This window comes from Gadus chalcogrammus, chromosome 3 (genome assembly GCF_026213295.1).
Source record: "Gadus chalcogrammus isolate NIFS_2021 chromosome 3, NIFS_Gcha_1.0, whole genome shotgun sequence".
In the NCBI taxonomy this organism is placed as follows: Eukaryota; Metazoa; Chordata; class Actinopteri; order Gadiformes; family Gadidae; genus Gadus; species Gadus chalcogrammus.
In genome coordinates this window covers 5,923,221-5,946,480 of record NC_079414.1, presented here as the reverse complement: position 1 = coordinate 5,946,480, position 23,260 = coordinate 5,923,221, and the positions used below count along the sequence as shown (strand labels likewise).

General features: G+C 43.7%; 1 protein-coding gene and 1 long non-coding RNA gene across 5 annotated transcripts; one reads left to right on the top strand and one right to left on the bottom strand.

The window, feature by feature from the left end:
- Nucleotides 1-744: 744 nt before the first annotated feature.
- LOC130379816 (PC-esterase domain-containing protein 1A-like) lies at nucleotides 745-17,122 on the bottom strand. Of its 2 annotated transcripts, XM_056586874.1 has the most exons (9): nucleotides 17,065-17,115; nucleotides 16,848-16,932; nucleotides 14,853-14,932; nucleotides 13,116-13,345; nucleotides 12,714-12,864; nucleotides 11,521-11,779; nucleotides 11,344-11,430; nucleotides 4,526-4,600; nucleotides 745-1,503 (listed from the first exon to the last, which is right to left on the bottom strand). In XM_056586874.1, exons 1-9 carry the CDS (start codon nucleotides 17,065-17,067, stop codon nucleotides 1,211-1,213), a joined length of 1,263 nt encoding a protein of 420 aa, XP_056442849.1. In that variant the 5' UTR covers nucleotides 17,068-17,115; the 3' UTR covers nucleotides 745-1,210. The 2 variants fall into 2 exon arrangements, with proteins under 2 accessions (XP_056442849.1, XP_056442850.1); XM_056586875.1 differs by lacking the exon at nucleotides 4,526-4,600 and having other exon boundaries at nucleotides 746-1,503; nucleotides 17,065-17,122.
- On the top strand, nucleotides 16,407-20,027 carry LOC130379817 (uncharacterized). Of its 3 annotated transcripts, XR_008895156.1 has the most exons (6): nucleotides 17,324-17,369; nucleotides 17,623-17,748; nucleotides 19,124-19,294; nucleotides 19,363-19,434; nucleotides 19,521-19,755; nucleotides 19,862-20,027. It is a non-coding gene; the product is annotated as an uncharacterized LOC130379817 (long non-coding RNA). The 3 variants fall into 3 exon arrangements; XR_008895157.1 differs by lacking the exon at nucleotides 17,324-17,369 and adding an exon at nucleotides 16,407-16,972 and having other exon boundaries at nucleotides 17,667-17,748; nucleotides 19,521-20,027; XR_008895158.1 differs by lacking the exon at nucleotides 19,521-19,755.
- Nucleotides 20,028-23,260: the final 3,233 nt, after the last annotated feature.

The following is a 23,260-nucleotide window of genomic DNA, read 5'->3' as shown; positions in this document are numbered from 1 at the left end:
GTCCAGTGGGGAGGAGACCTCGGGGAAGACCCAGGACTAGGTGGAGAGATTATATCTCAACACTGGCCTTGGAACGCCTCGTGATCCCCCTGTCAGAGCTGGTCAAGGTGGCCCGGGAAAGGGAAGTCTGGGGCCCCCTGCTTGAGCTGCTCCCCCCGCGACCCGACCCCGGATAAGCGGACGAAAATTAGATGAGACAAGTAAAAACAAGTGTTATCTAGCGATCCGTTTTCTGTATTATGTTATTTCGTCTTTGGCAACATGAGCGCAAATGTTTTTTGAAACCCGCTTTAAACACTCAGTTCACTAGATAAATTCGATTAAACAATTAAATGCAATACATAAAGTAAAAACAAGTGTTATCTAGCGATCCGTTAACTGTATTATGTTATTACGTCTTTGGCAACATGAGCGCGAATGTTTTTTGAAACCCGCTTTAAACACTCAGTTTACTAGATACATTTGATTAAACAATTAAATGCAATGCATAAAGTAAAAACAAGTGTTATCTAGCGATCCGTTAACTGTATTATGTTATTTCGTCTTTGGCAACATGAGCGCGAATGTTTCTTGAAACCTGCCCGACAACGGACGACGCGATCGACGCGATCATCCGTTTCCAGGCAGGTTTGGAATGGATTACGTAGGTGATGACGCGCCCGGTACAAATTTGGCAGCCGGTACAAATTTGGCATGACAGAGGCTATGATTACGTTTTAACTAGTAATAGTTCAGGTCACTGAGGAAGTTGTGGTGGGATCATATTTAAAGGAAATATTGCAAGACTTTATTGACTGCCTTTTGTGTTAGGAAGAACAGTATGCAGCAACAGTGGTTTCGAAAAAATATAAATTAAGCACTTTATGCAAAGTCATTAAAAGACGACACAGCATTACCATTGCATGTCGAGAAGCCAAAATACTAGCACAAGGTAACAAACCAATTGGTTGAACCAAGGATACATTTTAAGAACACGGACCGCAACTCTCGAGCCATAAAAGGGCTGATCTTTCAGGGTAACCCGAGGCCCGATCGAGTGCTTACTGACCGTTAAGCAGTCAGTTTGTCTTATGACTTCAAATCCCAGATACACAAAATCATGAAGACCAATTCGATGAATACCCTCAATATTTAAAAACAAAAACATGCAAACATTAAAAACGAGGGAGACATTTGTCCGTTGTGGAGAGAGCTCTCCGTAGCTTTGTGCTCAGGGAAAGGGAAAGAAAATGTGTTGCAGTGGCTGGCTGTAGGGTGCGTCTTCGCGCAGCCGCTGGTTGTAGGCCGCCTCTATGTGCTGTGACCACTGGTTGTATTGTGGGGCCTTGCGCGGGCCTTGGCGGTAGGGCGCGTCCAGGAATGGCCGCTGGCTGTAGCTGTAGGGCGCGCGTTGGCGCCACCTGGTGCGCTGTTTCTTCATGATGTACGGAGAGCGGGCCCCGGGGGGCTGGTTCTGCTCCGACGGGTAAGGCTGGAATTTGGGAGCCGGGGTTGTTGCAGGAGCTTTGGAAATAAAACAGGGCAGAACACGGACACTATAAACGCTGGAACCACTGAAACGGGTTCTCTGAATTCGAAGAGGATACTTTTATGCGACTAGTAGACATCCCCAGAAAAAGAGACTGCCCAAGGATAATAGCCAACCTAAAAACATGTGGACAGGTCACTAGCGCTAATCATTAATTGAACGACACAGTAAAGCTGAACATATCGATCAACCTCTTAAAAAAAGTATACTAAAAGACTTCCTTAATAGGACTATTTAAATTGCATTTAGAATTAGATTGATTATCTAATCCGAAATTATTAAACCCCCAGTTTTGCTGGACATCCCAGACCACGCTATAGATCAGACATGGGTATCATACGGCCTTCAAACCGGCCCCCGCGATGCGCTCGTAATTGGAGGAAAACACAAAGCCTTTATCCGTGATCCTGCTATTAGAAACAATACAACCGAGGTTGCACTCCTGGACACCAGCAGGCCCCCGGGCCCCCGCCTCCTCGTCGAAAATTTTAAATTACTTAAAATCTCCCGGAATGGAGAGCGAGCGAGCAAGACCACGCACAGGAGACAGACGTGCTCCTAACCGCGTTCGCATCGCATCTGTGTAGCGAGCGCGCAGCACAACAGAGAGGGATCTAGAAACTGTGCATGAGGCAGTGTGCACGTGAGCCTCAGGCGCCTCCTGATTGGCCTGGATCGGTAAGTCAACCAATCAGTTTACAATGTAGGCGGGCTTTTATCTCTTCTCCCGAACCAAATTTATCAATTCAACTTTGACCAAGCAGTGGAGCGTTGGGGGGGGGGCTGAGGAATAGAAAAATACTAATTTAAATAATAAAGAAAGTGTTCTTCCAGCAGGTTCCCGAAGTACGTGTTTTTTTCTATATACATTACTGTATGTAATGTTCTGCATCTATGGTAACTTAGCCACAGTGATGTTGCTAGGTACACGTCCTGCGTCCCTGACGCATTAAAATCTGAAAGGACGCACTAAACTCACTATCCATGCGTCCCGGGGACGCATCTCATTTTCCCCATGAAAAACGATACATTGTGAACATTAAACAACTCGTGTTTAATCACAGTAACTGGCCAAAGAAACCTTCTTGTGAGCAGATCGGACAAGCGCTGTTTCAACCCTCTGCGCATCTACTCGGCGCAGACGTGATCCCCTGTACAAAGTATCGCGACATGCTAATTTAGCCGCTACCAAAACAACTAGCTCGTCACCGCTGATTTCATTTCAACAATTAAAAATACGAACTTCATAGTAAATAAACCCACGTTTCCACTGCTCGATGCTGTGCTCATTCGTGTCGAATGAGCAAATCAGACAGGATTTTTTTGCAATCCTTCTGATTGAATATTATGTACATTTATGACAAAATCGTGAGGACTAGGCTTGTGACACACACACACACACAAATGTGGCGCTCGCGCGGTAATAGCTCATTGGCGCCACCTAGTGATCATTATGTGCAAATGCACAGCCTCTCATTAAAATGACTTAGGGGTCATTTGACCCCTCTTGCGGTGCTAGGAGTAAGTAAAAATGGCCCGGCGTTTCTAGTGTTAAACATGAACGGTTGAGTACTCCAGCTCTAACCATATCATACCACCATCAAGGAGTTTAACACTATTAATTTAATTTAAGAAATAGAATAATAATAAAAAAGAAACACATTTTTTAAACTGGGGACTCGGGACCCATTGAATTTCTCAGGGACCCACCCAACTCGCCACCTGTGGGTCCCGGGGACTCACTACATTGAACACAATGTAGTCCTTCACAAGCCTCAGAATGATCCATTTCTACCTCAAATTTTCAAAAGCTCCGCACCGCGGTCCGCGGAAGGGGGGGGGACCCCCCCTTCTACACCTTCCCCCCCGCTCGGTCGCTTTGCTCCCTCGCCATTGATGTTTTCCCCCTTGTGAATTTTTTCTAGAAAAACCCCTGGGATATTATATAGATATCTATATATTATTTAGATATAGAGCACTAGGAAGCCCACCGGAGCACCCAGAGTGTTAGAATATTTCATAGAACACGGCCAAAAGCTGTGTACACCTCCGGATGCTATTATCAATCCTAAACGACGCGTCGGTTTCACTGACGTCTCTGGTACTTCCACAACAAGCAGAGACTGGCCATGGTTGAGTATGATTTGGCAAAACAGAAACATGGCGGTCTGTTTTGAGTTTGAGAGGGGAAACCTCTCTCAAACTCAGGCGACCACGCATAACAGAATCGCTTGAAATTCCAGCGACTGTGGACACAATTTACGAACGCACACTGCTGCCACCTACATAGCTTTACCCAATCAAAATCAAGAGCAGAACATTAAAAATTAACAAAAAGGCAATTTCTGTAAATATTTGTAACATAATGATACTAATTGAAACAAAATGTATCTCACACAATTTTGTATGACATGACCGTAATATGGGCTATTATTTCATTCCTTGAATTTGAAGTTAATGCCGGGCACTTCTGATAGGGTGGGCCAGCTGTCAATCAAAGTGGCAATGGCCCACTTTGGCCCATAAGTGGCTACGCGCCTGCCTCAAAGTAACCAATTCATGTTGCGCTTTTATTTATTTCAAGCTAACATAAGTGTGATGAAGTTATGCTGCACTTCAATTGTCTTCTATTTCATAAAATATTTAGATTAAATATGTGAAAGAAATGGCAAAAATATATAAATCACAACTGAAATCAACTGGATAGGGATGCATTTTTCATTCAGTGATGAAGGTCCCCTCTGGTAGCCTATTCCAAGCCAGATTTCCTTAAGTCTGTACGTTAATGTAACATGCACATGTACATTTGCAGTTTTGTTTATGGTCATCTATCTTGAAGAGCTACAGCTGGTATTATTGACCGTTTAATTGTATAACTTTGTTTAATTGCAATCGTCCAAAGTGTTGCCCTCAATTTACTTTGCCAAAGTAACTGTGGCCCTCGGACTAAAACTGTTGCCCACCCCTGCTTTAGATCATAAACCCCTGCAGACTCACTGTAGTAAGCATGGCGTGTACAGGCCGGCTGGAGGGCCTCTCTGATTGGCTGCCTGTCCTCAAAGATGACCTGAACTGAAATAATCAACATCGATAATGTGTTAGTTATGACTAGAGCTGTCAGTTAAACGCGTTATTAACGCCGTTAACGCAAACCAAATTTAACGGCGTTAATTTTTTTTTTTTTTTTTTTCTTTGGCTCAAAACAAAGAAGCAGTAGCCTGACTGCTATGTTCAAATGACATTTGTTCAAAGCAGTCGTTTAATGGCTCTTTTTTTTGTATCGTCCTGTTTTGATCAGTATATGCCAATGTTGTTATCAATAAAAAATCATTTGCCCAAGGCAAGCCGATGCACTTCACCATGTTGCTAAGAGAATTAAAATGAGAATTATGGGACAAAAAAAATCAAGGGATATATAGCATAGAAAATAATTTGTGATTAATCGCGATTAATCATAGTTAACTATGACATGAATGCGATTAATCACGATTAAATATTTTAATCGCTTGACAGCTCTAGTTATGACGATTATAAAAAAAATGACAAAGCTCTCAAGCAGAGGCAGCATCGTCGGCCGATGCTGCCTCTGCTTGAGAGCTTCTACTCAATATTGTATCACAGTTGCAGACATCCAACTCCCAAGCGCTCCCTCTCCCCACATTCACCCAATATGTAAATTGTAACACCAGAGACAATACAACTTTGGATTTGTTTTATGCTAATATAAATCAATACCCCTACCCCCATTGGGCCGTTCTGATCATAATTTGGTCCTCTTGACCGTTACATACCCCTAGAAAATAAACAACCACCAACTAAGAAGTATATAAGGAAATGGTACGGATTGGGAAGTACTGTACAGTCTTCAAGGGGAAGATATAGAAAGTATGACTAGTTGTGTCACAGATTACATTAATTTCTGTGTGAATAACACTACCTGTAAAGAGGGTACGATGTTTTCCGAATAATAAACCCTGGGTGACCCCTGACCTGAAAAACTTGCTGAATCTGAACAAAAGGGCTTTTGCATCTGGGGATAAAGAGGAGTTGAGGAGAGTGCAAAAGGATGTGAAGAGGGAAATAAGAAGGGGAAAGGACACCTACAGGAGGAAATTGGAGGAGCGCCTTCAGAGTAACAATGTCAGAGAGGTCTGGAGGGGTTTGAAAAATATCTCAGGCCATAGCAAAGTAAGAGGTAGTGGACCTGAAGATGGGGACAGGGAGTAGGCTAATAAGTTAAATCTATTTTTTAACCGATTTGATACGGAGGTCTCCTCTACCACTCAAGACCCTGTCCACCAGAGCCCAGTCCAATCGGCACCACCAGCCTACACCACCAGCCTGCTCCACTCTTGGGTTACCCCCCCACTTCCCTCCCCCAACTTGTCCATCTCCACCTCCGGTGGTGCTCTTCACTTCACATAACCCCTCCCCCACTCACTCAGGGCGTGTCTCCCAAGCCTGCGGGGGTCTCACCTCTCCCCCCGGCCTACCCATAACTACAGATCAGGTGAGAGATGTGTTTCGGAGGATGAAGGTGAGGAAGGCTACGGGTCCTGACGGGATTAGCCCCAGACTGCTTAGGGACTGTGCTGATGAACTGTTGGGTCTTTCAGTACATTTTTAACATCAGCCTAAGCCTTGGGAGAGTCCCAATCCTGTAGAAGACTTCCTGTGTTGTCCCTGTCCCCAAGACAGCGCACTCCAGGGAGCCCAACCACTTCAGGCCAGTGGCTCTGACATCTCATCTAATGAAGGCCTTGGAGAGGAGTGTGCTGAACCATCTTCGCTGCCTGGTGGGCAGTGAGCTGGATCCCCTCCAGTTCGCGTACCGACCAGGAGTTGGTGTGGAGGATGCAATAATCCTCCTCCTCCACCGTTCGCTCTCTCAGCTGGAGAAAACTGGGGGCTATGTTAGAGTCATGTTTTTTTTTATTTTTCCAGCGCCTTAAATACAATCCAGCCGGCACTTCTGAGGGTGAAGTTGGAAGGAGCGGGGGTTGACTGTCATCTTGTTGCCTGGATCATTGACTACCTGCGTGGCTGTGAGTCGGAGCATGGGGACCCCACAAGGAACTGTGCTCTTCCCCTTTCTCTTCACCCTGTACACTTCAGACTTCAGATACATTACGGACAGTGGCCTTCTCCAGAAGTTCTCAGATGACACAGCAATTGTTGGCTGTGTTACAAAGGGGAATGAGCTAGAGTACAGGGGGGTCATCACCAGCTTTGTTGAATGGTGTGGAAATAACCATCTTCAGATGAACACCAGTAAGACAAAGGAGATGGTGATTGACTTCAGCCATAAGGCACCACCAATTGCACCAGTGAACATCCAGGGAGGCGACATTGAGGTGATATCAGTCTACAAATACCTGGGTGTTCACCTCAACAATAAACTGGACTGGGTTGCACTGGGTTACTAACACAGATGGGTTGTACAAGAAGGGCCAAAGTCGTCTACACTTGCTGAGAAGATTGAGGTCTTTTGGGGTGTGCAGGCCGCTGTTAAGGACTTTTTATTACACTGTTGTTGCATCTGTCATTTTTTATGCAGTAGTCTGTTGGGGTTGTGGGTTCACTGAGAGGGACAGGAGGAGACTTAATAAGCTGGTGGGAAGGGCTGGCTCTGTCCTGGGCTGTACACTGGAGCCTGTTAAGGTGGTAGGGGAGAGGAAGATGTTGGACAAATTGGAATCCATCAGGTCCAATTCCTCTCATCCTCTCCATGAGACAGTGGCAGCACAAAACAGTTCCTTTAGTAAAAGATTATTACACCCAGCATGTAAGAAGGAACCTTTCCCAAGGTCTTTTATTCCATCTGTCATAAGACTCTACAACACATCGGTTATGAAGCATTGTGCTACCAAAAAATCACTTCAACTAAATTAATAATGCAATGCTTGAATTTAATAATGTGCATTTTCCACTGTACATTTGTGACAAAGTATTTTATTCTGTAGTGAGCCACCTCTTGGCCTCATTGATTGTGTAGCTCATGGACGTGTGCAGTTTTTGCCCTTAAGGCATGACATTGTAATCACTGATTTATTTATATTTATTGTATTTATTTAATTTTGTAATATCTTACGGATGTATGATTGTTGGATACTTTATACTTTTTATTTTATTATTGCATACTTTAGATTCCATGGGCTATTGTAACAAGTTCATTTTTCCATGCATGGGATGAAATAAAGTACTTATCTTAAAAAATATATAAAAATAAATACATAGCTTTTTTTAGCAACAAAAGAAATGCGACTTTTAGTGTTAGAGCGCTGATGACGTCACTGGCATGGTAGGACTAGGTCGCTGCTGCAGACGCGTGAACGTCTTCTACACTCCATGGCGGAAAATAGTGATTTTAATATGGCTGGTTACGCATTTGAGGCTGTGAGGGACATGCCTGTAGTGTCCGACTGCCACCCGGTGGAGAGGGCTCCAGCTCCACCTTCGGATCGTGTGGGTGTGACTGTTGTGCGTGTGGGTGCTGCAGGAGCATGGACATTGCCATTGATTAGGTCTGCTGCCGAGAGGTCCCGGTCAACTTTGACCATCTAACTGTTCACACCAAACGCGAAATTTTTCGCCCGTTCGCGTTGTCGCCGAAGTTTTGGCGCGCCACACATCATAATCTGTCGCTGTGCAAGTTGTCGAATTATCGCGCCACAACAAGATAATCGCCATTGCATGTCTTTACCTTTTGAGGAAGAGGGAGAGACGTCGGAGGACCCGACGCAGTATATTCATAATATTGTAATGACCACGGAATAGGCAGTGAATGAAGTATTGAATAGACAAGAGATTTATTAGATAGGCCTACCTAATAAACCGTTGGAACACACAAGACCGGAAACATAGCAACGCCGGTAAACAAACCCCGAGAAGCCCAATCCCTATGAGAGCTCCCCGCGCTACGGCCATCCGGAGGCGCACAGAGCTTTTGGCCGTGACATTATGCATACAATAGGGCTGTAACACCAACTCACGATTTGGTTTGTATTATGGCCCGACCGATTCATCGGCCTGCCGATTTAATCGGCCGATTATAGCCTTTTGGAAAATAATCAACATCTGCCAAAAAGACGCAGATTACAACCGATTATTATTATTTATTTATTTTTGAAATGTTATTGCGCTTAGTATCCTGCAGATTGCGCTCCTACTCGCCGTGCTAACCAACAACTTTAGCTGGAATAAAAAAGAGGAGATTGAATTTTACCGTACAACATGAAAGCATGCTCGCTCAGGCAGCTGCGCGCTCACCTCACCAATGTAAACAAGACGCGTTGTTTGAGCATGTTGTGCCCGTTTTTCTTTAGGTCCCAGGCCATGTTAATTTGTTATACTGTAGACTCTTAACGGTGAGACCATACTGCTCAGCACGCACGTGTTAGTCACTGCTCACGAGCGCAGCACATTAGGAGTTATTTATTTATTTTACATTACTCATTTTTGACTGTAAATGTATTTTAAAACACTCAAAAGGTTCTGCATTCAATTCACATATTAGTCAAAAGTGTTTAAAGTATATTTAAGGTATCAAAAACTACGTTTTATATGCTTTTTTCTGTTTTGTTTTTAATCGGCCGATAAATCGTAATCTTTCTCTGAAAATAATCGACATCGGCACTCAAATGCTGTATTTTGACAACATTCTGGGAATTTAACTTTTTCTAGTTTAAAGGTCCCATGACATGCTATTTTATGTATTCTTTAATATAGGTATTAGTGGGCAACTAACAGTATTCAAAGACGTCCCCGAAATTCAGCTGTGGTGCAGAGTTACAGCCACACCGAGCCAGTCGCACATTGAGCTTCCCCCAAATGCGCTGTTTTGGTGTCTGTAGCTATAATGCAAATGAGGAGGGTGGGGGTGTGGCCCTGAGCAGCTTGCAGCCACGGTACCATGCGCTTTGTTTACAGTGGATGTATCGCAATGGCAGGGCGCACACAGCCTTTAGCCGTGTTCTTTAAATATTCTAGAACACACGGGAGTCCTGGAGCTCTATATCTAAATATTATCATATAGCCTACATAGATATCTATATCATATAATATATATTATCACGGCCAAAAGCTTTGTGAGCCGATATTATGAATCTCAAACGACCGCGTTGGGTTCTCCGATGTTCCTGGATCTTCCACGTCCACATCAATGTGAAGTAGACTGAACCGCGACAAGGAGAAAGGGATTGTTGCCGGGCAGCGCTTAGGCACCTCCGCCTCCTGCGGAGGTCCCTCAGCGGGGCTCAAGCGGAAGACATTCGCCGCCAACAATCCCTTTCCCCTCCATGTCGTGGTTCATGTTCTTGAGGGAGTCAAAGCCAAAGTTCCTTCCCCCCCTCAATTCATTCACAACCTTGGCTGAGATAACCCCCACTACGAGTCTCGTTGTAGAAATACCAGCAACGAGAGTCCGACGTCTTATGCGCCATAACACCAAAAGAAGAACGGTTATCCAAATAACAAGGAAGTGTACAACACTTGCTTTACAGTCCTGGAGCTCTACATCTAAATAATGTCATATAATACATAGATATCTATATCATATAATACATATTATCACGGCCAAAAGCTGTGTGCGCCTTCAGACGATATTATGAATCACAAACGACTTTGTCGGCTTCTGCAACGTCTCTGGTTCTTCCACTTTCACATCAACCTGAAGTAGACTGAACCGCGTGCTGCCTGCTGCCGGCTGCCCGCTGCCGGGCGATGGTGCCTCGCCGCAACCGGCGGCAGGTCGCAGTTCATGTACTTCAGCGAGTCAAAGCCAAAGTTCCTTTCCCCCAATTCCTTCTCAACCATGGCTCAGATAACCCCCACTACAGTCTCGTTGTGGAAATACAAGAGACGTCAAAGCACAGACAAGAAACACTTGCGTTACAGTGTGTGTATTCACACACACACGTGGCGCTCGCACGGTCGTGTCTCATTGGCGGGCCAACGTCTCTGGGCGGGCCAGGCAGAGTAAGGGGAGGAGCTTAGATGCTTTGTGACGACATACCTAAAGACATTCCAAATCAGCGCGCTTGAGCCTCCGTTTTTTCAAAGGCAAGCAGAACAGCTAGTGCTCGTTTTACGCCAAACGCAAGTTTTAGCCACTGGGGGACCATAGGCAGGTTAGGGGAACTCATATTTATGTTAGAAAACCTCATAAAGTGAGATTTTCATGTCATGGGACCTTTAAGGCTGCCAGCCATGTATTAAGGGCTGGTTTCCTATTCAAAAGGTAGCCTGTGGAAATGTATGATTACCCCAGCTGCCTTGGCCCTATATAATTCATTACTGCAGCCAAGGGCAATGCAATAAGATGATCCTCCTGTAGACCTGGATGTTTGCTTTTCCGTAGCCATTTCAGCGAGCCTCAGAGCCTGACTCATTACCTGCTGTGAATGCTAGAGCCACAGAGTAGGAGTAGGTTACCATGCCAGTGACGTAGCTGATTGTTGAAATCCAACATGGCGGGGCCCTGTAACACTTTCACCGTACAATTTAATCCCTTTTAGCAAGTTCAGCCATTTTTAGTTATTGCACCAATGAGAAGGTAGACAATACATCCGTTACATCAACTCAACTTCAAATTTCAGTTCAGTTCATCTTTAAGGCTGGGGACATCCTTCCACAAGTCTCAGCCAATATTGTCGTACCAACTGAAATTAACCTGGCACAGCACTGGAATGCCACATGATAGGTGGGGGATAAGAGAAATTACAGGAACACAACCTAGGCCAAGAAGGAAAGCAAGTTCCAAAGGAAGTTGGAACCAAACAGTAGGGGTACAACTAAATACAAACAACAAAACAAACCTTTACGAGGAGCAGGAGGAGAGGGGGGCCCGCGGAGGGTGGCCGGGCGTGGAGGAGCCAGGCCGCAGCGCATGCTTCCCGCGATGGCTGTGGAGGAAAGGCCACACGGTGAAGAGCTGAAACACAACCCATGTTCAATCCCCATCAAAATGGCGCGTCCCCCGGCGGGCCACGTACCGAAGGCTGTTCTGGTCCGCGGGAGGGCCGGGGGCAGCTGCACCCCCCAGGCTTCGGCGGCGTGCCCCAGGATCAAGCAGGTCATACGGCGGTGGGCCAGGGCGTTCCAGTGGACGCCATCCTTTGTGCGCTGCTGCAGCGAGAGGCGGAAGTGGAAGTGCATGTCCAGCACGTCGGCGCCGTAGGCGTCGGCCAGCGCGCCACCAATGAAGTTGGCCTCCACCACGTCGTAGCGCAGCGTGCCCGCCCGGGACGCCACCTGAAAGGGGGGAGACCTCAGATACAAATCCACCTCTAGATAATGTGTAAACCTCTCGTTTTGATAATCAGAGTGCGGGAGGTAGGGTTTGATTTTGTCATAACTGTCAAGTTTGCACTGCCACTGTTGATTCAGATCATTTTTTTAACGCACTTCACATTTGTAAAAAACACAGCTATGTGATATATATACGCTCAGCCATTGGATGCTTGTAGAAATAAGAAAGACTCAATAAAAATGGTAAGTTAGTAATAGTAACAGATACAAATCCAAAGCCAGACTCTTTAGGGACTCTGTGGAGTGGGGGGAGGGGGCGGGGGGTAACCTCTGAGGTGCGTTCAAAGTCGCAAACATAGGAGAATGATTTGAAACATGTTCTGTTAAGCGTGCCGATGTCTTTAAACGTTCTCGAACATAGGCAAACTGTCAGAAGAGGTAGTTCTCTGCAAGCATGCATTGATCACGGACTGCAAGATAGTGCTCCCAGATGGAGATTAACCCTAAACTATAGCAAGAACTGTGAAACATTTAAACAATTCCCATGTCTATATTGAAAACATTAATTCCTTCCCTACATATAAAGCAATAGATAAATCGTTTCATGCAGCTTATCTACACCCTTACTTCCAACTCATGTCTTGTTTATCCTAAATTGTGATCTGAACATGACATCACGTTAAGACGGCACAAGTTCGGTGAGATAGCCCCCTATTCTTGAATCGTCCGAATTCCTTGTATGCAGTAAACTTTCTACGAGATCGACAACTTCTAGATCTTCTTCTGTAAACTCGTCAATTATCATCGAGGCTGCAGCTAATACAATGGCCTTTCTTTGCCATTTGTTGGTTTACAGTTTAAAACAAACGATTAGAACGTTGTCTAAAAATCTTTCAAATTGTATTATTTAAAGTCAACGTGCTCGCTGTGAACACACCTCTGGTGTCAAGAAGCCCCCCAAGACCCTCCGGCCCAGGGGCATGGTGAGGTTCCACACCACCAGCGTCTCCCGGGGCACCGCCTCCTTCAACTGCCCCAGGAAGAGGTGGAGGTCCTCAGCGTAGTCCTCCTCCCACGCTGCCTTGTACCTGGGGGGCCAAACATTCCATCACCTTTGGGGCCCCTAGACTGTGCATGTTTGCAGTTGTTTATGTATCACTTAGCAAATTAATTGGATTAGATTGTCAAACCCATTCGTACATTAACAAATACCTTCTGCAACACAGATGACATACTTACAAGCTTCACCAATACCGAGTAAGATACAAGTCGTTTTTACTTGTTTTGAGTCTGAACTATTTGGATTATGCTGGCAGTACTTTAGGGGTGATCTTCTCACCTGGAGATGTCCCAGATGCAGGAGTTGACCAACACCACGTCGGGGGCGTCGGCCCGGAGATCCTCCAGCACGCTGCTCATGTAGCGTGAGAACACCCGCGTCACGAAGTAGAAGCGGACGCGGTGGTGTGTCGAGCGGAACTCCCGCACCTCCCGGTAGTTTGTGCCATTGTGCATTTGGTCGAGGCAGCCGCCCTCCACCAGGGAGTCCGACTCAAAGGTGAGCTCGCCCTGAGAGGATTCAGAACTAATGACCTCTGTTCACTCAACAGGACGTCTGGAGTTTAGAAAATGGACTGAGAAATGGTTGTGGATGTAGAAAGCTCTTTGTAATGCGATATCTACCATTTGAAGTAACACTAATAAACTAGCCTAGTATTTCTAAATGGATATTTAAATGCTCTTAGTTCCTGAAGTTGTCCTGTACATCCTGACATTAAATAAGGTGTTCAAGACGCAATAGCCCATCTCTGTGGAGGACAGTAAAGCTACAAAACATTGCATTGTTACCAAACTTCAAAGGAGAATAGAAATGAAATGTAAAAATTAAATACAGCTGGAAGGCCTGAGATGCTTCAGATGCTCAAGTTTAAGTCATCAAAGAAATGAGAACAGGATTAACAAATGAATCAGAAATCAGTGTACCAAGTATTAGAAATTACCAAATTAAAAAACAAAAAACAAACGTAAACAGTCATTGCTCGAGTAGCAAAACAGATCGAAGGCTTCCTGACACCAGAGGTGTGTTCAGAATCGGCAAACGTTCGCAGCGAGCATGTTGACTTTAAACAATATAATTTGAACGATTTTTAGATAACGTTCTAATCGTTTGTTGTACTGTAAACCAACAAATGGCAAAGAAAGGTCATTGTATTAGCTGCAGCCTCCATAATTAGTTCTACAGTGATGAAAGGCCCGGTTTGGTAGAAACGGGGGGGGGGCAGCAGCTATGGAAAGCCACAATCCTGCCCTAGAATGGCGCAGTAAAAGGGCTAAACCGGATGCCGGTTTAGCCGAGCCCCTCCCTCTTTTTTGCTTGACCACTAAGTTTGAAAGCTTTCTAACCAATAAGTGAAGAGAAATGCCAGACGAAAGTAGCCTAATGCATTGTCGAGATCTGCAGTGCCTGCCATGTTACGCCGTAACATAAAGCTGTGTTGACTTTACTAGTTACTCTACAGTATAATACACTACAATGTATTGACCACCACTAGCTAGTGGAAAATACATTTGTGCCTGGTACATTGTAATATTTTTATATGTTAGGCTATATATTGAGATGGCAGTGTTCGAAATACCCGTCAATATTCGGGGATGTCCTCATCCCCAGATTGTTGCTCAACACCGATCTAAATGTTCTTAATATGCAGTAGCCTAAGCCATAACATTACAATATTTCATGGATGCAAGCCAAGACAATCAGTCTATATCTATAGCCTACATGACAACACACGCACGCACGCGCACACCTTTAAAGCACACTCGTAAAGCAACACTGACATAGGAGCCTGATAGCCGCGGCTAAATGCATCTAAACCGCGGCTTAGAGCGTTTAAACCGGCCGGATTCGGGCCGGTTTAGCCCTTTTACCGTGCCATTGAAGAGCCGGATTGTGGCCTTCTTGGCTTTCCATAGATTCCGTCCGGCGTCCGGCCGGTTTAGGCCTTTTACCGCGCCATTCTAGGGCCGGATTGTGGCCTTCTTGCCTTTCCATAAGCAGCAGACCGGGCATGTTCACCTTCCTACGGAGCTGGCTGTCGGACAGGTAGCCGTCCCTTTGCAGCAGCAGCACCAGGTCCTTGTACGCCGACCGCTGGACTGGGGATAAAAAAAACAGACCAAAACGAGCCATTAACCTATCGACCCCTGAAGCGCCATGCCTGCTATAGGGATATGAGGCGCTGCTACTTGGAACCGGTGAGTTGCAGCGCCACATTATGGAAAGCCAAGAAGGCCACAAACTGGCCCTAGAATGGCGCGGTAAAAGTGCTAAACCGCACAGAAACCATACGGAATCCGTACGGTTTGGCAGGAATTCCGTACGGAATCCGTAAGTTTTTTGCATTCCTAATAGCCGCGGCTATTAGTTATTCGCTCCGGCTATTAGGTATGCAGAGCGAGCCCCTCCCTCTTCTTTGCTTCATCACTAAGTGTGAAGGCTGTCTAACCAATCAGTGCAGAGAAATACCAGACTAAAGTAACGCATTGTCGAGAGCTGCAGTGCCTCCATGTTTCGCCGTAACATAAAGCTGTGTTGTCTTTACTAGTTTCACTACAATGTAATGACCACCACTAGCTAGTGAAAAATACATGCATGTATGTATGTATGTATGTATGTATGTATGTATGTATGTATGTATGTATGTATGCATGCATGTACTTTAGCCAATGCGGGCTCCTATGTCAGTGTTGCTTTACCAGTGTGTTTAACATGTGTGCGTGTCCGTGTTGTCATTTAGGCTATAGATATAGCTTGATTGTTTGTCTTGGCTTGCATCCATGAAATATTGTAATGTTATGGCCTGGGCTACTGCATATCGAGAACAATCTGGGGATGAGGACATCCCCGAATATTGACGGGTATTTCGCACACTGCCATCTCAATATATAGCCTAACGCCCCGTGCCCACTACCTCCGTCAGTTGTCCGTTGCCCATTGACTTTGAATGGGGACGGTCGCGCAATGCATTGTGGATCCGTCAGTTGACTTGGAGCGTTCGCCACCGTCAAAAAGTTGAAAAATGTTCAACTTTTTCGGCAGCGACGGATCCGTCATCCAATCAGATCGCGTATGCAAATTTAAGCACTGTGACGCGACTCGGGCTCTGACGATACTGGAAAGTGGGAAAGCGGGTAATTTTGCCTCGCAACAAGCAGGAAGAAGCGGGAAGAACCCGGCGAACCGATTTGATTGGCTGACGGATGCATCTGCAAAGACTACTCCCCCATCCGTCAGCCACGCCTTCTGACGTCCGTTGACTGACGGTGCAGTGGGCACGAGGCGTAACATATACAAATATATCACTACCAGACAAAAATGTATTTTTCACTAGCTAGTGGTGGTCATTACATTGTAGTGAAACTAGTAAAGACAACACAGCTTTATGTTATGGCGAAACATAGAGGCACTGCAGCTCTCGACAATGCGTTGCTTTAGTCTGGTATTTCTCTTCACTGATTGGTTAGACAGCCTTCAAACTTAGTGGTCAAGCAAAGAAGAGGGAGGGGCTCGTTCTACATACATAATAGCCGGAGCGAATAACTAATAACCGCGGCTATTAGGTATGCAAAAACCGTACGGAATCCGTACGGAATGCGTACGGGAATTCCTGCCAAACCGCACGGATTCCGTACGGAATGTATTCCATAGGGTTTCTGTACGGTTTCCGTGCGGTTTAGCACTTTTACCGCGTTCTAGGGCCAGTTTGTGGCCTTCTTGGCTTTCCATACCACATGTCCCACAGAGCAGCCATGACGCTTCGCTGAATTACCCAGCTGATGACTTCTGTATTTACTGGGCACTTTCGTGAACTTTTGGACGTGCACTCGTGTTGTTTTGACTCCAAGATAAACGTGGCCTCATTATAAATCAACGGTCACCTGGACTCCGCGATAGACCATGACGAGACATGATGCAGCAATCGGTCAATGTGAAAACAAACCCGAACAAACTGGCGCTCTGGTTTGAAACTCGAGCAGAAAGAAGAAGAGCACCAGACTGTGATCCACTCACTGGAGTCCCCGATCACCACCACGCTCCTGTTGTGCAGCAGCTGGGCCGCGGTCTGATGGCCGACGGACGCCATGGCCTCATAACTCTTTTTGGATTGGAAAACTAAATGTCAACATCGATGAATGGTAAAACTATTTTCGCATATTACTGTTAATATGGTCATTTAATTCAGAAATTATCTTTAGCAGACGCTTCAGTCCTAGCAGCAGGTCCTTACCATGATGTCGTGATGGCTGGTAGAGAGTTCTGAGTCTGACTCGGTTGATTGATGAGCAGGGTGTGGCGAGGTGGGGTGTGGCGAGGTGGGGTGTGGCCACCGAGGTGGGGTGTGGCCACCGAGGTGGGGTGTGGCCACCGAGGTGGGGTGTGTCCACCGAGGTGGGGGGTGGCCTCCTAGGTGGAGCAGGTGTTCTGCCAATTTCTGCTAACCATCAAATTCTGCTACCTAGTGGAGGCAGAATTTTCGAAAATGTGCGATCCTGCCTGCGCACCCATCTGTTTCTGATACCTTTTAGGCTGATGGTGAGAATTTGTCTTTAAAACTGCGCAATTATCTTACAAATATGTTTAACATTGCGCCTTTTGACATGTAAGCACGTAAATATGTTCACACTTCTGATGAATGTAGAAATAAGATTATATATGTGTTATCTTTACGGGTCTGGAAGCGGAGAAAGTTTTCGTCGGTGGGGGGGGGGGGGGGGGGGGCATCTTGTTTTGTTATAACAAGATATTTATCGTGTCACATAAATTCTAAATACTTGTGTTTGTAAAGCTATGGAGGAAAGATGGAAACAATCGTTTGACCTCCTGTCTCAGGGAACATTCCCGGATGGCTTTGATAAGTCCCAGAAAATAAACCTTAGGAGGTAGGCCTACGCTTCAAAATTCAAGTTAAAGGGTGAGTATCTGAAATACTTGCTTGTTTATAACGTCTTTATTTAAGATAGCAGGGGTAAAGTAGCCTATGTGGATAGACCAATTTTCTCTTTCAAATAATGCTCCCACTGCAGAATCACATTATTTTAACCACTACTAACCCTATGTACACTAAGAATATGGGGAGCATATTTTGATGCTTGTTTATAACGTCTTATCAGTGATGTTGCTAGGTACGCGTCCTGCGTCCCTGACGCATTAAAATCTGAAAGGACGCACTAAACTCACTATCCATGCGTCCCGGGGACGCATCTAATTTCCCCATGAAAAACGATACATAGTGAACATTAAACAACTCGTGTTTAATCACAGTAACTGGCCAAAGAAACCTTCTTGTGAGCAGATCGGACAAGCGCTGTTTCAACCCTCTGCGCATCTACTCGGCGCAGACGTGATCCCCTATACAAAGTATCGCGACATGCTAATTTAGCCGCTACCAAAACAACTAGCTCGTCACCGCTGATTTCATTTCAACAATTAAAAATACGAACTTCATAGTAAATAAACCCACGTTTCCACTGCTCGATGCTGTGCTCATTCGTGTCGAATGAGAAAATCAAACAGGATTTTTTTGCAATCCTTCTGATTGAATATATGTACATTTATGACAAAATCGTGAGGACTAGGCTTGTGACACACACACACATACACACACAAATGTGGCGCTCGCGCGGTAATAGCTCATTGGCGCCACCTAGTGATCATTATGTGCAAATGCACAGCCTCTCATTAAAATGACTTAGGGGTCATTTGACCCCTCTTGCGGCGCTAGGAGTAAAGGTACGGCCACACCAACCGCGTTGCTCGCGGAAAATGGCCCGGCGTTTCTACTGTTAAACATGAACGGTTGAGTAGCCTACTCCAGCTCTAACCATATCATACCACCATCAAGGAGTTTAACACTATTAATTTAATTTAAGAAATAGAATAATAATAAAAAAGAAACACATTTTTTTAACTGGGGAGTCGGGACCCATTGAATTTCTCAGGGACCCACCCAACTCGCCACCTGTGGGTCCCGGGGACTCACTACATTGAAAACCTATCAACATCACTGTCTTTATTTAAGATAGCAGGGGTAAAGTATGTGGATAGACCAATTGCCTCCATCAAATAATGCTCCCACTGCATAATCACATTATTGTAAACCACAACTCACCCTCTGTACACTGTAAGAATATGGGGAGAATCTTTTGATGCTTGTTTATAACATCTTCATTGAAGATTTCAGGGGTACAGTATGTAGATAGACCAATACATACAATAAAATGTGTGGAAACTGTCTTGGTAAGATAGCTCTATAATGATAAAAGTTCTTTAATGAATGTTCACTGCAGAAGGAGAGCTCTACGTTGGGAGCAGAAGAGCCATTAAATCCAAAGAGCAGGCAACTCTTTATAGAGTTTCACTCCTCTCCAATGGGGGGACATACGAGCATTCCGAAAACCTGGACAGCCATATCCTCCAGATTTGACTGGCTTGGCATGTCAGTGGACATTAACAACTGGGTAGGCCATTTGTTTGAGTTATTGTTGTTTTGTCTTTTTGTGTTTTATTAACAGCTACTTTCTTAAAGGTATTGGAATGTGATAAATGCCAGATGGTTGGAAAACCTTTGGATGCTGCATAGCCATTACAGTGTATACAGGTATGTGTGCAGTGGTATCTTATCCAAAAGCTATTAATAAAGAAGTATTGAGTGTAAAAATTATTATATTTGTTTTACCTTGATAGTGTCTGCTGTCTGGGAGCTAATTGGTATTGACCTGACCGGACCACTCCCAAAAACTGTGGATGGCTTCCAGTACATTTTAACAGCCACAGATTACTTCTAAAAATGGGTTGAGGCTTTCCCTTTCAAGAAAAAAAAACTGAAGCTGAAGTGGGACGCCACATCTGTTCGATTATTTATACACATAGTTGTCCCAAAAGAATCTTATCTGACCAGGGAAGAGAGTTTTTTAGTGAAGTACGTGCGTTTTAATAATGCTATTGTAGTAAATACAATTCAGGAATTATTCCTTTCTGCTTGGAATGTATTATTTATTTTTTTACTGTAACTGATTTTGTTTCAGCTCAACACCAGCCTTTGCAGTATTTTGGCTATTCAAAGAAGTGTGACAGCTGCCTATCATCCCAAACCAATGGTCTGGATGAGAACACATGGTTAAACATAACTATTTATTACATTTTTATTTAGTCGTTATTTGTTCAGTGCTACATAAAACATAATGCTTTTAGTGTCTATATAGCATAAACAATATATAGGTATATGTGACACATGTATATATTTGAGTATACTATGTGTGTAAATACTTTTTTGAAATGATTTTTCCTTTTTATTCGCAAATTATACTTTTGTAGTGTAGGCAAGGCAACTTTATTTATATAACACTTTTCATACACAAGGCAGACTCAAAGTGCTTCACATATAAACATTGTCATACAATAAAATAAAATAAAAGATATGTAAAAGAAAACATATGCAAAGAAATGGGTAAAATAGAAAGTTAAAAAGGCATTTTAGTATTAAAATAGAAAATAAAGGCAAAGTTAAAAATGTTAAATGCAATGTATTTAGATTTAGCAGAAAGCTAAAGCAAACATAAAAGTCTTCAGTATTGTTTTTAAGGTGCTCAGAGTTGGGGCAAGTCTTAAATCCTCTGGGAGTTTATTCCAGCTATTTGTTGCATAGTAACTAAATCCTGCTTTCCCATGTTTTGTGTTTACTCTGGGGATAATTAACAGATTGGTCTCAGAGGATCTTAGTGGTCTAGAAGGCTTATGTAGTGGAAGCATATCAGTTAAATATTTTGGGCCTAAACCATGTAGGGATTTATAGGTTAGCAACATGATTTTAAAATCAATTCTCTGACCTACAGGAAGCCAATGTAACGATTTCAGAACTGGTGTAATGTGTTCAAATTTTTTGGTCTTTGTTAGAACTCTAGCAGCAGCATTCTGAACGAGCTGAAGCTTCCTCAGAGTTTGTTTTGGGAGACCTGTAAGGAGACCATTGCAGTAATCAAGCTTACTAGTGATAAAGGCATGTACAAGTTTTTGTAAGTCTTCGGTGGACATGAGCCCTCTAAGTCTTGCTAAATTTTTAAGGTGATAGTATGCCGATTTTGTAATAGATTTGATGTGACTGTCGAAATGTAAATCTGAATCCATGATAACCCCTAGATTTCTGGCTTTGATTGAGGTTTTCAGGGACAGAGAGTGAAGGTGTTGGGTTACTTTAAGCCTTTCCGTTTTAGAACCAAATACAATTATCTCTGTTTTGTCCTCATTTAGTTGAAGGAAATTTCGGCACATCCATTCTTTCACTTGCTCAATGCACTGGCACAGCAGATCTATGGGCCGATAGTCATGTGGTGATAGCGATACATAGATTTGCGTGTCATCAGCATAGCAATGACAGCATAGCATGTAGATGTTGAATAAAGAGGGTCCTAAGATCGAACCTTGTGGGACTCCACATGTCACGTTGGTTGATTCTGATACAAAGTCGCCAATGGAAACAAAGTAGTTCCTATTTTGTAGGTAGGGACCTGAACCAATTTAAGACTGTGCCTGAAGCCCCACCCAGTTTTCTAACCTGTCCAGAAGTAATGTATGGTTTACAGTGTCGAATGCAGCACTGAGGTCAAGTAGCATTAGTATTGAGGTTTTGCCAGAGTCTGTGTTAAGACGGATGTCGTTTACAATTTTAATAAGGGCGGTCTCAGTGCTGTGCAGGGGTCGAAATCCTGATTGGAAGGTGTCATAGCAACCAGTTGATGCCAGGAAGTGATTAAGTTGCTGGAGGACAACTTTCTCAATGATTTTACTTATGAAGGGTAGATTTGATATTGGTCTGTAGTTGTTAATAATAGAGGGATCTAGGCTCCGCTTTTTTAAAAGGGGTTTAATAACTGCAGTTTTCAAAGCTTTTGGGAAATTGCCTGACTGGAGAGAGTTGTTAACTATCTGCAATATGTCTACTGCTAGGCAGTCGAAAACATTCTTAAAGAGGTTGGTAGGTAAAGTATCAAGGCAACAGGTGGATGGCTTTAGTTGTGTCACAGTTTCCACAAGATTTTGAGAGTCTATAACTTTAAAGCATGCCATCCTTGCCACGTTACTTTTGCCTGAACAGGGTGTAGTCCAACATTTTTGTTTGAAGTGGAGATATTGATGACGCGTCTGATGCCTTCAATTTTATCAGTATAAAAAGCTGCAAACTCATTGCATTTCTGCGTGGAATGGAGATCAGGTGGAATTTGTGTTGGGGGGTTGGTCAGTCTGTCAACAGTTGCAAATAGGGTTTTTGCATTATTAGTGTTGGTTTTAATGATATTGGAGAAAAAACATGATTTATTTACTCACAGAATGATTGGAGTTTTAAAAGCTTATGAAAACCATTGTTTCTAGGGAATGCTGAGGACTTCTGTGTGGTGTGCTCCTTTGCCGAATAAAATGCAGATGAGAGCATGATCGAAAAGGGAAAGTATAACGTAAAATATGTGCTTTGTATTATTAATTGACTCAAAAATGTGTGTGCATAAAACCATACAATGTATCTCATTGTAAATTTGAATTCTCTTTTAATTGTTTTATTTGGTAGTTGCAGTGTGGATTATGCAGTCGATGGGCACATTTTGAGTGCCCAATATGCCCATGAAAATAAGGCTGTATATATTTGCAAGAAATGCCTTAAAATAAAATAAAGATTTGAGATCTTTTGGTTGTTTTTATTATTTTATGGATCTTTTGAATTATTATTATCTATTGAATATATAAACACACACAGAATCCCATTCACAAATATATACAATTGGCCTACTTTGCTACACTTTTCTTTTTGAAGTTATTTATTTAGTTTAATTGATTATTGATGTTTTTTTTGGTGTTAATGTTTTTTTACATTACGTACGTTGCACATACTGTACCGCTGAAACCTTCAATATACGTTATAAAACAGCATCAACAGTGTAGCTACATAGGGTGAGTAGTGGTGTAAAATAACAGTGCAGTTGGAGCATTATTTGATAGAGGCGATTGGTCTATCCACATACAGTACTCCTGAAATCTTCAATAAAGACGTTATAAACAAGCATCAAAATATGCTCCCCATATTCATACTGTGTACATAGGGTGAGTAGTGGTTTATAATAATGTGATTCTGCAGTGGGAGCATTTTTTGAAAGAGGCAATTGGTCTATCCACATAGGCTACTTTACCCATGCTATCTTAAATAAAGACGTTATAAACAAGCATCAAAATATGCTCCCCATATTCTTACAGTGTACATAGGGTGAGTTGTGGAAATAATGTGATTCTGCTGTGGGAGCATTATTTGATAGAGGCGATTGTTCTACAGATCACACGCGCCTTACGTCACGCTTGTGACGTGTAGACTGTAAAAGTGGTCAGGAATCGAATATTTCCCTCGTAGTTTAGTTCTGCTCGTATAACATGAGGCCGACTAT

What these genes read in the sequence shown, in the direction of transcription:
- LOC130379816 (XM_056586874.1), bottom strand. An exon ending in TGCATCTGGGACATCTCCAG is followed by an intron (nt 12,865 to 13,115) that starts GTGAGAAGATCA and finishes TTGGCCCCCCAG; the next exon opens with GTACAAGGCAGCGTGGGAGG. An exon ending in GGGGCTTCTTGACACCAGAG is followed by an intron (nt 11,780 to 12,713) that starts GTGTGTTCACAG and finishes CCCCCCTTTCAG; the next exon opens with GTGGCGTCCCGGGCGGGCAC.